Source organism: Halichoeres trimaculatus, unplaced genomic scaffold (assembly GCF_033239565.1).
Source record: "Halichoeres trimaculatus isolate MK-OKI-2021-1 unplaced genomic scaffold, fHalTri1.1 fHalTri1_scaffold_12, whole genome shotgun sequence".
NCBI lineage: Eukaryota > Metazoa > Chordata > Actinopteri > Labriformes > Labridae > Halichoeres > Halichoeres trimaculatus.
The window spans coordinates 5,344,349-5,361,288 of NW_027437190.1; the positions used below are offsets into that span (position 1 = coordinate 5,344,349).

Consider the following 16,940-nt stretch of genomic DNA (forward strand, 5'->3'; position numbering starts at 1 on the left):
ACTGAAATTATGTTAGTTATGTATTTTTTATGTGCAGCCTGGTAACAATTGACCCATGGACTGTTACTGGTTCAAGGCCCGTGGGTTGGTGACCACTGCTCTGAGACATGTCTGTAATGTGTAACATTAATGAATCCTGGTTATGTCCTGCCAGTCATCTACAAATCAGAGCTAACGTAACCTCACTCTTCATTTTTTTTTTCAATCTTTTTCAAGATCACTTAGAAACTCCTAGATCCCATTTAGTTGCTAAAGTGAAAATGTAATTGAAATGTATCATTATCATTTCCACTGAAAACTCTTGCTTGCTGTTGACATGGCAACGGTGGTCGTCGTTTCAGGAAAATTCCACTTTTGAGGACATTTTCAAAAGTTTCTGTTTAAGGTCGGCCAAAACGTCATTTCTGTGTTAAAGAAAGGCTGAAACGTAACAATATCTTTGCGTTTCATCCTTAAACTGTTGTTGTGTAAACAGCTCCTGAGAGTGCCTGTTGTAGGAGAAAATCCTGTAGCTGTGACAAAGAGGACTACAGTTTGGTGTTAGACTCAAACAGAACAGCTTGTCTGAACATGTACAGTCATAAAATGTACAACTCATTGGATAAGAAATAGAAAGTTATTCAAGCCTTCAGTGTGAAATGATGTGAAACTCCATAAAACCATCTCTACCTTTGTTTGTGGTTAATAAAGACAGTATGTTGAATGATTTCTCAGCTAAAAGCTATAAAAAGAAACAGCTGATGTTCTGCTTCCTCTGGCTGTTAAACTGGTTCTCTTCCCTGGGAAGGATATGTGTCTTAGACATTACATAAGACTCATTTAAGTGCAAAGTGTAATGAACTGCTCAGTGCGGTAGGACAGAATAGTTTCCACAGATTTCTTGAGGCTGTGCTGTTTCTTGTGGTAAAATAAAAGATGATGCAGCAAAGTGCATCAAACGTGAACAATGTAAATGTGTTATTCAAATTTGTTCTATTGAATTAAAATTATAGAGCACGTTTAGTTTTAGTGTTCTGCGCTATTTGAGACTTGCTGACTCTAGAGGAATAAATGACAACAGACAGAGAGTCCCTAACTTGTTTTCGATCAGAGTGGAAGGAGTTGAAAACAGGGAGAGGGGAGAGGGATGTGACATGTAGCAAATGGCCTGGGGTGGAAGTCCAACCCAGCGGCTAAGCATGTGTGTGAGAGAGAGTGTGTGTGTGATACTCTTTTGCTACTCTCTGCTCTGAAACAGAGGAAAACCCTGCATCCATAATTGGGCACATGTGCAGCATAAGTGTGAGCCATTAGGTATTCTGTTTACACCAAACTAAAATAAATAGAATGGTTTAAGTTTTTGAATAACCAAGGCCCGGGGTACCAGCTGTCAGGTCCTTCGGTTTGGTCCGCTTCCACTCCCATGTCAACGGGACAGACTCTTTCCTAATTACTGCTGCAGTACATGGTGTGGTCCCAGTTGAACAGCCAAAGGGGACAGAGGAAAGTGGAGGCAATGACGGGCTCAGCTAACTATTAAAGGGTTGACTTAACTCATGTGAAAGTACTGTAAACAGCTCACAGGGCAAACATGGGAGCTGGAGTCCAAGGCATTATTTCACTTTGTATGCCTCTCGCTCTCTCCAGTGTTTGACAGACTGGTTTTTGTGTGTTATTGCGATGAGAATCCAGAGGATTAAAAAAGTTCAGGCTGGTGCATCATCAGTCATTTTCACTGAAGAGGGAAGCAGGGTTGGGCAGTGGCAGCGGTTGAAGTTAGACAACATTTCTCAGGAGCTCGAAGATGAGCCTGGATGTTTCATAGATCAAGTGGTGTGGTGGTGTCCACACTAGTTAACATTGTCCCACAACAAAACTGTAGCTTAACAGAAGGTAGTGTCACAGGAAGTAGATGATGCCAATCAGTGCACTGATAAATAAGGCTATTAATATTTCAGAGAATAAGTTGAAATCTCTGCGATGGATGGAAACTCTAGATGGCTGAAATCTTGACCCTCAGGTGGCAGTACATAAAAAACAGACCTGACTCTGAAGTGGAAATCAATGCATGTGCTTTAAAATCACCTCTGGAAACTACTGTCTGTGGACACAGTCGTTGGGCTCTGTTCTAGAGAGATGAGGGACCACCTGGTTTGTTATCAGAGCTTGGTTCAAAGCCAGTACCTCTTACGGTATGGGGATCAGAAGAGTCCATGGCATGAGGAGCCTACTCATCTGTGAAGGCTCCAATAACACTCAACAATATCTACAGGATTAGGATTAAGATTAAGAGCTGATGACACTGGATGCTTAGCATGGCCCTGTTGTACACATTTTTTATAAATACAACAAAATTTTTCAGTTTTGACATATCAATTTTCAGTTATGTTAAGCTGAACAAATTCTATTTTTCTCTTTGTATGCAGTGTCCCTGCTATTTGAATAAAGCTTTTAGTCAGGCTAACAATCGTTTGGCCTAACAGAGTGTTTACATGCAGCTTAAGAAATGGGACTACACGATTGGACTATTAAAATCCGTATAAACAACTTAGTCTGGGTGATAATGAACTAAGCTCGATTGACACACCTAGAATATACAATTGCAATCAGACTGCAGTTGGATTCAGCAGGACTCTGAATGCTTCAGTATTCAGCTGGAAGAAGTAGATGACCATGTACTTCATCACAACAAACACCATGTAATGTAATTAACAAACAGTGTGTATGAAACATGAACAGTTCCAGCTGCATCCATCTCAACCATCGTTGTTAGAATGTCACTTCCTCTTCAGGTGAACTGAAATCTATTTTATATGCACCCAGCTTTGCTTATCGACAAAGGACACAGCAGTGCACAAAGAGATGTTCTCGGCCTGAAGTGTGATTCTCTTCTCTGCATGTTTCTGCAGACGAGACTAACTCCCTCGCTGTGACTTAACAATCGAGCTATGACCTTAGTCAGACTGCTGGGTGCATGTAAATGTACTGAGTGTCTTCATATCCCAGTTTGAGTCTGATTGTGTGCTGCGTTAGGAACACACTAGTTCAGATTTATCTGTATGTCAATTTGTCTGTCAGCTACCTGGTCAGGTGTTTCACCCAGGGGATATAAGACTGTGTAATGTACTGTTCTGATGCTTGGGGGTCAACCAAAACAGTAGACTATATCATATATAGACATGGTGGCTGTGACATCACCTGTTAGTCCTTGAACAAAGTCATTAAGTCAATCGTAGGCAGCAAATGCTGACTCAAGAGGTGGGCTGTGAGCCTCCTCACTAACAGCTAAAGGGCGCAAGACCAGTCAGTCAGCTGAGCTGTGCCTCTGATTGGAGTATTGTCTACACCGCCAAGTTAATTAAAAAAAAAAAAAAACATCCCCCACACAGTGAAATTAGCTTTCAGCGTTTTTTTGAACCAGGCTGTAAATATGTTTTTTAATGCTGTAAAAGTGTGTGTGTTTTTTTCTTGGTGTGTACGTAGTTTTCTGGTCTTTCTGCATTCAGCCTCAAGCTGACACTCAACAAACAGCGACTTTTAGCACTTCCACAGAGGCTTCACTTTTTAATCCCTCTGTTTCCCCTTGACCAAAACCCAACAACCCTTGTGTTTTGTTTTTTGTACTCCCAGAGAGTTGTCAGCTCTGCAGTACGGGATGTGAAGCACACTCACTCAGTCAGTTGTTGCTTAAGTAGAACACCAAAAAACCTTTTTAAAAATAAACTCAGCTAAAAAACATGCTCTATAGCATCTCCTTAACGTTTAAACACCCACAGCTGGTTTTGTTGAACATGTTACCTGTAAAGTAAGGCGTTTCACAGCATCCCAGGCATGAGCTATGAGCTCCTTCATCCTCTCCTCTGACGCCGACCACGTCTCTGTTGCCGCGGTGTCAGGCATCACCTTCATTGGGATCGACAGGGGACGTGATTCTGCAAAAGACGGGACGTTTTGAAAGCTCATTAAAAACCTTCTGCTACACAGTGATGATACAGATGTTCCTAACTGTATTCATTCTTCATTCTGATTCTCTGCTCAGTGTCACGCCTACTGGTGTCCGGGTGACCCCTCAGTGAGCTGATGTCACGTTGCTCATGTTGTTTTCTGTCCGCTGCAGACAGGAAGAGCAGGGTGAGAGCTGGAGGACTCGTGAATGCAGACACACACAGTGTCCCAGACATGACTGTCCTTGTGAGCCGGCTGTGGTTCAGGGAAAGGCAGATTGTCTGCTCTGACACTCATTGCCACAGCAAAACACAAAAACACACAGCAACAGCGCTCTTTCTTAAAACGCACAAATAAAGTCACCTGGAGGTCAAAGACGGGCAGTCATTTCCAGAGAGAGACAGAGAGATGTGGTGAAGAAGTAAAGGGACTGAGTGTAAGAACCAGGGGAGTGTGACGTATAGACGGAGAACACACTCAGGTTAGACCGAGGTCTGTGCATGGTAAAGCCATCAAGGCGTCAGAGGTGAAGGAGAGGGGGTCTCTCTGAAGACATATTAAGACATATTCCATGATTTAAAGGTCTGCCTTGGTCAGCACTTCTATCCCACAGTTATCATGAAACAGTGAAGTCACAGCACCAGTGTGTCCCCTCAGACGCCCTGCTCCTAAATATCAATAAAACAACCACATGGGTTGGCATGGCAACTGAAGTGTATTGTTGGGGCAGTAGACAAAAAAGATGGTTAGTCACCTTAGTTTGTAGTTACCATAGGAACCTGCCAAAAGCTTGTGTCTGTGTGTATATGACTCAGTGACTCAGGTCCAGATGGATGTGTACTGTTAGTGTGTGGGGTTGTGACTGTGTGTAGAGAGAATAAAGAAAACAGAAGATTAGGAGTTCAGGATTTTATTTTATTTTCAGTATCCAGGTACCTCAAGCTTTTAGAGATCATGTATTTCATTTATTGGACATAAAACCCTTTTCGGTGTCACCTTCTGTGCACAGTATTCATAAGTTTCACACGACAAATTCTGGTTGAGCCTCTGTTGTCCGCTCTTATCCAGGACAACTGTTCCTCACTTGAAAACAAAAAACTAAAATGACTTTTCTCTTGGAAGTTTTCTCTCTGACCATCACAGAAGGAGACTACAGAGAGGATGATTCATCAACTATTTGTGCTTGCACTTATTTGACTTGGGGGGTAGGCTGGACCATGAAAGTCTGTCTCCATGGAGAATCTGTTGGACAAATCATGAAGTGTGCTGTAACACAAGGTCTGAGAGCAGCACTTCCCACAGCTTTAAACACTACAGAGAATCCAGAGGTCATTATTAGGAGGTTTTCCTGTCAGAAAAAGCCTCTCGAAAGAGTCCAGGTCCAAGAACAATGACTTCAGCCTTTTCTGAGCTCAGCAGTAAGAAATTTCTGCTCATCTTTGAGGCATGCTTCAAGTTTAGCTAACTGACTTGTTTCTTCTGGTTTTATTGATAAGTACAGCAGAGTATCATCTGCATAACAGTGAAAGTTTATGGAGTGTTTTACTCATAACAGTACTGCCAAAAGATGATCCTGTTGAACATCCAGCAACTGCAACACACAGCAAGAGCAACATATCTTGACAGGTGCATGAATTCAAGTTTAAGTTCTGCGCTGTGAGCTAAGAAGAGATGACATGGACCTGTCCTTCCATCCACCGTTATAGGGAACACAAGATCTATCTCCAATAGGATGGACAAGCTAGCTGTGCTAACCCAGCAACAGAGGGAATACCAGATGGCAGAGTAGCATTATGCTATTCACAGATATGGCTAACAGAGCTAACATCAGACACCAACACCATGTTGGAAGAGCTTCACCTGCTGTGAGCAGACAGGATCCAGGAGACAGAGACTGAACAGACTGCTGAAGAAGCTCAGTCCTGGACCCTGTGGAGGTGGAGACTAGCTGACTGGACAATGATGGACAAGCTGTCCTCTCTAATGGGCATTTTTTTTAGATGACACTTATTATATTATTCTTAGTGGTGGGCCTTGATTTAAAAAATTAATCGAATTAATTATCCCATTTGTGATTAATTACTCGTAATTAATCACATTTTAATCACATCAATATTCAACATCAGAAGCAAAACTTTCCAATTCAAACAGATTTTGGTAGAAGACTAAATCATTGAATATTCTCATAGGCAAGTTTAAACAAAAAAATCCTGTTTATTTTGTTCAGAAGATTTTTTTTTTGTGGACACTACTTTCAAGTACATTCATCAGCCGTTATGTTATCAATTAAGTATGATCTATTATATTTGACTCTCTGCAGCTTTAATTCAGATGTTACATTAGTGTGAGCATGTCCCAAAGTATGCCTAAAATTACAAAACCTAAACAGGGGGAAACAAGTCCTGAGAGTCCTGCCAACGTGGGGTTATTCCACGTCTTGGGCTATCTCAGCCACGCCTTTATCTTCACCTTTGTTAAGGCATCAGGCTTGGCTGTTGACTCATCCTCTCTCAGAATTTCTGCTGTTTCGTTCTCCCATCCACCAACCACTCTCTCTGTTGTTCCCTCAGCTTTTAGCTGGAGTGGAGCCGCCAGTTCAGTCCCCTAGGTGTCCAGTGGTGATCTTTCTTCATGATCAACAGTCCCATCATACCTCTGAGTCAGAGAATGAGGTGTGAGAATGAGAAAAAAGGCCTTAGCCAAGGAACAGAAATAAGGTTTATCATCATACTAGAAGTCTTAGCTTTTTTCTTCTTCTTAAAAATATGTCCAATAACGTGTCCTCACCAGTCACTGTTATTTTTGGACCAATTGTCAAACATCATCTATCATCTTCCAATGACAAGATTTGTCTCTGGGGACAAACTTTCCTGTAATCCAAATGTACCAAGTAATTTGCGTAAAACAACCCCCGGCCAAGATTTTATTTCAGGTTTGCAACATAAAAACCTTCCTATCTGCGTTTTCCAAGTTCCTGAAGTAGTGTCTGTTCATTTGTTTCTGAAAAGGTTTCATCCCATGACTTAATGAATGGTGAACAGTTGGTTACTGCAAAGGTTATGAGCCAGATTTTTAACAGGTCTTCTTTCTGAAATAAAAAGGAATATCTAGATGCAGATTTGTAAGAAGTGAAGATGTAATTTATTGAGTCTTACAGATAAATCTTCATAGGAGGAAAAATCAACGTTTGTTTTTCAAGTGAAGGTCAGAGTCACTTCGATACACTCCAAAGGCACTTCATTCACCAAAGGCTGTTGACACATTATTGGTCAATAATGCTGCACTGCAAAAAAACAAAACCTTATCGAGTATTTTTGTCTTATTTTATATAAAAATTGTCTTTATAGACTTGATATGAGCAACATTCACGTTATCTGTCCAGAAGAAATAGATTTTTCATGTTGTTTAAAGACAAAATGAGGTCTGTTGTTCCACTGGCAGATTTTTTTTAACTTGTTACAAGCAATTAAGACCTCATTTCTATCTTTAAATAACTTGAAACAAGACATTTTTCTGGACTAGTCAGGTGAATGTGGCTCATGCTAAATCTAAAAAGGGTTTTCCTGCTGAAAATAAGACAAAAACACTTGATAAGATTTCATCTTTTTAGTGTGGGACCACGAACTGAAGGCAAACACTTCCCTTTTGAAAATCCAGAGCCTTAAGTATAGAATTAACATTTCTTTGTAGAATCTGAGGAGACAGAGTTTGTTGTCTTTGGCATGGAAAAAAAGCGAGGACAGGGTTCCACACAGCTCTTGTGATCAGTGTCATTACTTCTATCGTTGTACATCACTGTTATCTTTAGAGTTTAAGGAGATATTGCAAAGACTGGCTGTCCAATCTACACATCATGCTGCTGATATGTTCTTTAAAAAGAGGGAAAGATCAGAGAGTCTGCCAGCCAGACGATGAAATAACACTTAAAGAATGAAAATAATGACGTGTCCTGTGAGTGTGACACCAACATCTCTCATTACAGCCCAGTTTCAATCCCCCTGTCCCTCTGTCATCTGCACCAAGCCGTTCCCTGGATCTTACACTAATCCAGGCCGTGTCAGATAAACCAAAAGCTCAAACCAAACCTCCTCCCTGCTCCCCTCACTTGGACTTCAGAAACCACAGCCAACACATCCACGGTCTACTGCCCTTATCATCCATGAGAACTGACAAAAAACACATGAAGACATGTCTGTGTCCTGTTGGTGAGCTGCTTCGATGGGTCCATCGATGTGCAGAGACATGTTTGAATGTAGAGTGGAAAGCATTCTGCAGACAATCCATCACATGGGGGCCTCCAATCTCATTATTCCTCCATTTTATTGTTTTCTTTTCCCATTCCAACAATCATTACCTTGATAAATTATTGACTTTACAGGAAAAATTCAACTATATAAATAATTCAACAATGAAAACAGTTCTCCAGAAAGTCAGCAGCAGCCAATGAAAACTTTTCAGACTCCCATCAAGCTACTTGGGTTTGAGTTAAAGTTATATCTGACCAACTGAAGGACTTTCTGTGTGTATGAAGCTGTTTTTTTGTCTGACTTTTCTAATCCAAAATTTGCCAGACTTTGTCTTTTCTGAAAATATGACTGCTGTCCTTGACTTGGACGGTCCAGTTCACACTTTCCTCTTTAATTGTTCTTGTGCTACAGTAGATGTTTATTTTTAGAGAGATCCACAGTCCCAACTTCCACCAGACATTGTTTCCCAAGCGCTACATTTGTGAATGTCCAGAGATTTATTGACAACATGTATGACTCAACTTATTTTCTGAGTTCTGCCTTCTGGTCCTCAACAATATGGAGGATGTTTAAGTTGTATTATTGGGTTGTATGGTATTCTGGGGTGTTAAAAACAACAACAACACTGCAAAAAACTGAAATCTTGTCAAGTATTTTTGTCTTATTTTCAGTATAAAATGTATTTTAAGACTCAATATAAGTCGCATTTACCAGAAAAGTGTCTTGTTTTGAGTTATTCTAAGACAAAAATGAGGTCTGAATTGCTTGTCTGCCAAAATCTGCCAGTGGAACAAGGGAAAAGTTACTTGAAATAAGACATTATTCCACTTTCAAGCAAATTTTTGAGCATTTTTTTCTTGTTCCAGTGGCAGATTTTGTTAAACTTGTTTCAACCAATTCAGACTTAATTTTGTCTTAAAATAACTCGAAACAAGACATTTTTCTGGACTGGTCAGGTGAATGGCCCATATTGTGTAAAATAAGACAATTTTTACTTAAAAGAAGACAAAAACACTCAATAAGATTTCAGTTTTTTGCAGTGAATGTGCACCAAACAAAACCAAAAACCATGATCACAAAAACATGATGAGACCCAAACTGTGGATTTTGAGAACTGTTCCATCCCTAACAGGCAGTACGAGACATCAGATCATAGTTCAGTCTTTTAGCAGCACAGCAAAGTGAATGGATCAACTTCTCAGCAAAACATACACAAGCTCAGTGAATCAAAGGCAACTCAAAAACTGGACAGGAAAGCAAGGGAGATGACGAGCCTGTTATAAGAGAGAACAGTTTAAAGCTCAGGAGTAATGAGGCTCTTGAACTGAAACTTGGGACAGTTACTAACAGAAACACTTGGTAAAGACATAAATGAGGCTTGATCTCTTTTTAAAAAAGTGATAAAACTGGGCAGAAACAGCCTTAAAACGAAGGGAAAAAAAACTCTTTAACCTCTGAACCCTGTCGTGTGAAGGACAGTAACACAAAAACAATGTGAACAACTCTATGAAGGTACTTTCCAAACAAATCATTGGTGCTTCAAGAGAAATCAAAATCTTTTGAAGTAGATTGTCTGAAATTATCAGCTGTTTACTGTAACAAGGCTAACCAGAGCCAACAATAACATCTGAAGACACAAGTCATCAAATCCACCCTGGACTCACTGCATCATGGAGGAGTGTGTCAGTTTTTGAGGAGGCTTCCAAGTGCTCATAGCTCTGCTGAAAAATACTGTTGGTGAGTTTGGAAAAGTCATAAAGATTTGATCTATTAAATAAATGAGTATAATGAGGGGTACTAAAAAAGGAGTAGTGCTGCAGGATTTGGGGAAAAGGTGCGATTTGCGATTAGGTGGACAATATTGGGATTGCAATTGTGCTTGCAATTTCATAAAAAAAGTTGTGTCATGATGAGTCTATAGACTTGCTTGGTTACCATGGAGAAAAATCTGAATTGCATGTGCTGACATTGCGATTGCGATTGCGATAATCGTGCAGCCCTAAAAAGGAGTATACACAACTTAACAAATAAAAACTTTGAAGATATTCTGAAGTGGAAAAATTAACTAACAGTCATGTCTAACTGGTAACAGTCAAGTACGCTACCTCGAGGGATGGGTACCTTTGAAACGACCTGGTACCAAAGCCTGGTACTGATGCCTGGTACCTGGAAATCAGTATCAACAGTATCAATTTCCTGTACTTTTGTATTTGTTTATGTGTGAAAAAATATGAATTTGTTGAAAAATCACATCTCAAAGTTTTGTAATTTAACATATCTATTTCTCAATATATAAACTTCCAATGCTGTGTTCATGTCCAGAATGGAAAATCACCTAGTCTTCCACTCTCTTACAGTCACAAGGTTGTGTTTAGGTACCGTTTGATTTTACGTGAACCGGAACTCTGTACTACATACAGAATACCGTCGGTATCTATGAAAGTATCTAATTTGGTACCCATCTCTAGCTGCCTCCAGGTTGAGCCTGGTGAACAAATGATAGCAGTAACATTGTGTCTTAGATCGAGAGGTGTTTGAAATTATTTTAAATATTCAACTAAAAGACATCCAGAAACCAAAAGTGTAAAGTATCGTTATCCTTCATTGCTGTTCAACCAGAGTTAGCTCCCATCACTTCCCTATGATTCTTTTTTCAAATAATTCTTATCATTATATGAAAGAAAGTGACTCTGGGAAAGGGTAAATTATCCCAATGGGTCTACCTGGTTCAAGTTTGAAGCACCTTTCCCACCAAAACAAACTCTTCACATTTTATGGAGATAAAAGATTCTGTTAACTTTCCTCCGGTTAATCTCAGGGGAAATATTCTGGAGTGAGAGAAAGGAAGAGAGGTTGGCTGAAATGGTTTAAATTCTTGAATCTTAAGTAGTTTTTATCAGTGGTAAAGTTCACAGTCGCTGTTGATTGATAGTCCAACAGACTGTACTGTTAGTCTCACTGCAGCAAAAAGTTAGTTAATTAAAAGAAAGAGGTATAATTGAGTAAAAAGGAAAGTACCTGCTGTGCTGTGAACCTTTCTGCAGCTTAGTAAAATTATTTGACAGCAGGGAGGCTTATTGTTTTCAGATGATACGACCACAAGTGTTTCATTTCTCTGCCTGGTTCTGCTCTGATATTGTGGTTGTACAGGAATGAAGAAAAAATGTCTTCCAGCAACTTCTCCTGGAGCACAGCAAACCTCTGGTAGTAAATGTCATCCAGAATAAGATTTTGATTTTTAGATGATGTTGGTTAAAATTAAAAAATAAAATCAATATTTCTCACCAGCATATGCATAATAAAAATAACAAGTCTTAATTTATCTCTTTAACCAACTCAAATGAAAAGTTGAACATTTAACACTCTGACACACAGTATTTCAGCGTGTGTGAGAATGTACGTTTGGTGTTCTCTTGTTGACAGTCATTGAATGACACCGTGTGGAAAAGGGAAAACAAAAACGTAGAGTGCTCACCCAAAGGACACCCTTACTGACAAACTGAGCAACAAAAAACAAGTGAAAGCAAAATTCTGGGACCAGGGAAAGAAGCCAGCAGCTGGCAAACAGAAGAGGACTCCCTTTGATGGCCTGTGCGCTCTCATCAGCAGAGTGTTGAAGACGAGTTACAGTCTGCTGTGCCAGAGCCAAAATAGCTGTTTACTGGGGACTTTTTATATGAAAATATACTGTTGACATGTGGGTAAGCAAAAGATGCCGGGATATGGAAAAGCCATTAGCGCAGACTGGACAGGAGGACAGAGGGGAAATCAGAAGGAGAGGCAGTGTGACCTTTAATCTGTTGGTTTTGAAAACAGCAGTGAGTGAACTTTAACGGGCTGTTTTTAGACTCTGAAATGTCAAAGAAGCATGGGGAAACGTTATTTATGAGCAACGTACTTTCATGACCACCCCTGAAATCAAACTGGCCGCCCCAGCAGCTAAACCCTTAAGTCCTAAAGAGCTGAAGTACTTAAATCGAAATGAACTGTTTGGTTGTTTCAACAGGCTGCAAAGAGCTTCTTTGCTTCATAGTTTGGATGTTTTTATCTTTAGTTCTTACTTCAAACGTGACTTCTGACAAACACTTTTTCCCCAGAGTCTTTGGAGAATTAAGTTCAACAGATTTTAACATCACTGCCATGCAAAATTGGAAGCTTTCGTGTGCGCTCATTTATTTTCTGTGGATTGGATCATGTAGTGTAAGTTTGTGTGATAGTTCTGGACAGGGAGGTCCCCAGAATGTGGAAAAACTGGCATAAAGGAGAGCCCCACACGGCCAAGCCAAGCCACTCATCTATTCTTGGCATCCAGATCCCAGAGAGCTACAACAAGAGGAGGGAAACAGACAGGGACATTCCTGGATGTGTGGTGTACTCCCAGATTTGAGTTCATTTGGGTGTCAGTACGCGTGTTATGTCACAGTATTAGCATGGATTCACTGCATAGAAACACAGTTCAACACATTTGCAGCAGCACTGACTGTATTTTTAGTTTCAGCAGCTTGTGTTTGGTAAACCTACCTGTCACTGTCTTTGTTTTGACCGGGCTGCTGGCGTAGTCTGATGCCTGATTGGAGGGCTGTTTGGCCAGTGGCGTGCTTCCTACGGACATATCGTCTTCTCTCCTCTTGGCTAAAGGAACTGCACCTGGAGTCTGGGAAGACAACAACATGTCAATACACATGGGACATATATCTTGTTATATATATATATATGTATTCAGTCCCTTCAGAGCACTGTAAGAGAAGAAATCAATGCAATAATTGACTTCTGGCTAAGTCCCGCCCACAAACCTGATGAGCCAATCACAGTATGTTAAGCTGGCCAATACACTTAGACATTCTCTGTTAAGACATCCATTGAAATGCAGAAAGTCGTTTTTCGTTCAGTTTATTGAAGTGTCTGATGGACACTTAGGGATTTTCTGTAACGTTAGCTAAAGTTAGCCTAACGTTAGCTCCTAGCTGTGTTGTTCATCATGTCTCTTTGTTTGTTGGGAGTTCATTGGCCTGTTTTGTTATGGTTTTTGTTCTTTGGTGATCGTACATCATTGTTAGCTGTTGTCCAAAGGACTCTAGTTAAGCTAATGTTAGCTTCTGGAGCTTAGCTTCATTAGCTTATCTGTAATATCTGAGATAACAAAGGTTGTCAAACGTTGTGCTGAATGATTCAGTGTAAATCCTGTAGCTCCAAACTAACAGAGACACACTCTTGGTAAAGATGGTAAAAAGGAGGTTATATTTTTGTCCTGACCAATGCTGATCCTCTGTCTTGTTGTCTGAGATGCTGATGCCAACCAGATGCTGTTTATCAGGTTTGATAATGTCGAGACCTGTACATTTTAGCTTGGCTGTTTCTGTCTCCATCCACTTTTCTATCTGCTCTGATTAAAGGTATGAAAAGCCCCAAAAAATAATAAGAATAAAAAACTGACTGTTAAATGAATAAATGTTTAAATTAGCAACATGTCAACTAATCCACCCAAAAAATGATTGAGCAGATTTTTGTAAGGGCACAACCCAGAAACTCGGCTCTGCTGCTCGTGCAACAAATGCCCCCACAATTCTGGCTCCATTTTTAAGTGAAATAAACAATGGTAGAAGATTTATTACCAAGAAGCCTTGTTTCAACAAAAAATCTACTTAACACACATTTTCTTACTTTTTGTTGTAAGTTTATAGATGCTTCTTTTTGTCCCTTTGCTCTGTTTTACCTATATCCCTCCCATCCTTAATTTCCCCTTTTCTCTGTACCGTTTACTTTTCCGAGTATCTCATTCATTATTTGCAGTCATGACCCTCCTTGTCACCGTCCTTTCCTCTATCCTTCACTAACTGTTGTCTGACCTTCGGCTAGTCCTCCTCATGTCCTTCAGAAGTGGCCTTGAAAGGCAGCTGAGGGATGTGGCCCTGTAGACAGACAAGCAAAAAGCCTACACTGCCACAGGTTTACTGTAGTGTGCCTGAACACAGAGCAGCCAGAGCCCCACATACTTCACACTGGCATCAGTTCAACTCTTTATTCAGCAGCCTCCAGAGTAAAAGAAAGAGAGACACAATGTATTACTTCCCCGAACTATTCTATGTGTATACAGTAAATGTGCCTTTATAGCTTCAGCCCAGGCTGTGTTCAAGGCAAGCAGATTGAGCAGGACTGCGTGTGTGTCTGCATGTGTGTGTATTTGAGTGCGAGCAGTGTAGGCACAGAGCGTTTAATGTACATAACTATCACCATGATCCCTGTCAAATAAATAGAGAGAGACTGGATGGAAGACAGACAGCACAGCACATGGGAAAAGGTAGCTGAGAAAGAGAAGGCATGGGAGCAGGAGGGAGGGAGACGTTTAACTCAGGCAGCTCCAGACGAGACATCATGGGTCAGATCTACTGAAGGTTTGTGTGTATAAAAACACGTGCAAACCCGATGGCACGCGCAAAGCTGATGTACTAACCAGGTGCACCAAAGTTTGCATCTGTAAAATGAGCAAAATAGCACACAATCCATTTAGCGTGTTTGCCTGCATTAATATGACGAATATGCAGATCATCAGAGCGTACAAAACTCTGGGAGAAGGAGATGCAAATGTAATCATTTAGCGCCTGCAGAGTGATTTATCAACCAGAAACTGATTACGGTTCCTGTTTTTGCATCTGTATTTAGCACATTGGGAAGGCGGATGCAAACCGGCACAGCATTACGCACAAATGGCTGCTGTCATTGTGCCCAGAAGGAGGCATGTGCAGCTTTTTAAGTCCGCACACACAATACTCCTGATTTGGGATCTCAGTAGATCAGGCCTCAATAATATTGTTCTCATGTCGAAGCAAAGAGCAGAGGAAGAAATGGACTAATACTATGTATTAGGGCTGCACAATATGTTATTTCAGTGTAATCATCAGATTATGTGCTTGAGCAATATTCATATAGCAAGGTGATGCAATATATGCAATAAGTCATGCTTGTTCCAGAAATATTTAAGCCTACAAAAAGGCAGAACGTGGGAGGAGGACAAATTTGTGAGCCACTGTGTGTCTGCTTATATTTAATTAATATCTCTGTATTATTATTTGGTCATGGAGGGAAACTTAAGGGATGGAACCTCTGTGCAGGAGCGCTTTATTAAAAAGTCTGACCTGATATAAGAATAGTCACTTGCAGGAAATATGAGAGATCAATATCAGTAATTTACAGATATCAACATGATTAAAACTCTTTGCTAATGTAAAAAGAGTTCACAAAATATCACAGTATAATTTTTTACCAATATGGCGCAGCCCTACTGTATATGTGACAGAAGAGAATAGGAACAGGTACCTGCTGCTGCTGCCTGCTGCTCACTCTCTGTGGTTGGTACAACAGCCACGTGCAGAAGACTGGGTCCACATTGACGGCGATGCCCTGGACACTGACCAGCAGGACTGCACCTGGAAATGAAGGAGTGGAAAGACTTAAGTAAATAAGCGTAGAAAGGCGAGCATAACATATATCTGGTTAAAATCAGGTTGCATACTAACTTCTAGTTACCATAGAGTCCCATGCTATTGTATCATACCATCAAATGTTTGTCAGCAAAACATCCAAACTGTTCATTTTCGTTGATGCTGTGTGGTTTATGTTAATGGTCATGTTGATGTGTTATATTGAGGCCTGATTATTAAGGGGCTGAATGCAATGATGTGTTAATGTACAAAAGTGTCCTCTCAAAGACGTGATGACAGCTCTTTCAGCCATCTCTAAACCACTGCTGTGTGCTGTAGGAGAGATATAACATGTTAAATAGATTGAAAATGAATCTGTTGTGAGGAAGTTATGTACATTTATGTACATTTTTAGTGTTCATTAATGAAAGTTGAAAAACTAGGTTTTAGTGATGTATGCTAAATGCTAGCATATCAATGCAATGTATGTACGTTAGCATCAAGCTAGCACCAAATGCTCTATATCGTTTTGCGTAGATTGAAAGCTACATAAAATGTTGAATGGACTGAAAATGAATCTCTTGAGTGAGAGTTTATACTTGCTTGTGTGCTCTGTGATGAAAGTTGAAATTTTGCATGAAAACCAAAGTTTTATCATTGTATGCCAACCGCTTGCATATCAATGCAGTTTCCCTTCGTACGTTAGTGTAGGGCTAGCGTTTTATATCAGAGCTCGTAATGCACCGAAAACAATATCAAACATACACATAGATGTATAACACCTTGAATGTATGGAACAGGAATCTCTTGTCAGAGAGTTATGTATCAGTGGGCTCTCAGGGAGATCTCTTGTATCCTCGTTTTTACGTTGTGCTTTTATAAACGAACAAACACATGAAGCAAGAGCTATACACACATGATTAAACTGACTCTAAAGTATGATTGACCTGAAGCTCCCAACTTTGACCTCTTAAGACCCATCATTAACATATGATGATGATACTTCATTTTTTTAAGCTCTAACCGATTAGCCACATTCAGCAACCCAGCCCACATAATCTTTTGGTGAAATCACAACATTATGCCCATTTTTAGTGAAAAAACAACTTATTTAAGTACAATAATAAAAAATAACAACCAAACTAATAAGGAACTCATAACACAAGTAATTAAACTTCTTGTACAAGACCAAGTTTAGTTATTATTAGGGCTGTCATTTTAACACGTTAATTAGATTAATTAATTACAACGCAAATTAACGCGTCATAAAAATTAACGCAGATTAATCTGGATCCCAAACCCGCGAGGCGTTCAAAGACGCACTTATTTTCAAATGTCTAGCATTTACAAA

The 16,940-nt window shown here is 40.1% G+C and overlaps 1 protein-coding gene across 3 annotated transcripts in view; it reads right to left on the bottom strand.

Moving 5' to 3' along the window:
* vps13b (vacuolar protein sorting 13 homolog B) overlaps nt 1–16,940 on the bottom strand; it is a 411,975-nt gene that overhangs the window by 248,760 nt on the left and 146,275 nt on the right. For all 3 annotated transcript variants that reach the window (XM_074682783.1, XM_074682782.1, XM_074682784.1), the window contains 3 exons: nt 15,486–15,595; nt 12,693–12,825; nt 3,778–3,911 (listed from right to left, as the gene is read on the bottom strand). In XM_074682783.1, the coding sequence (XP_074538884.1) occupies nt 3,778–3,911; nt 12,693–12,825; nt 15,486–15,595 (377 nt within the window). The remainder of the gene's footprint in view (nt 1–3,777; nt 3,912–12,692; nt 12,826–15,485; nt 15,596–16,940) is intronic.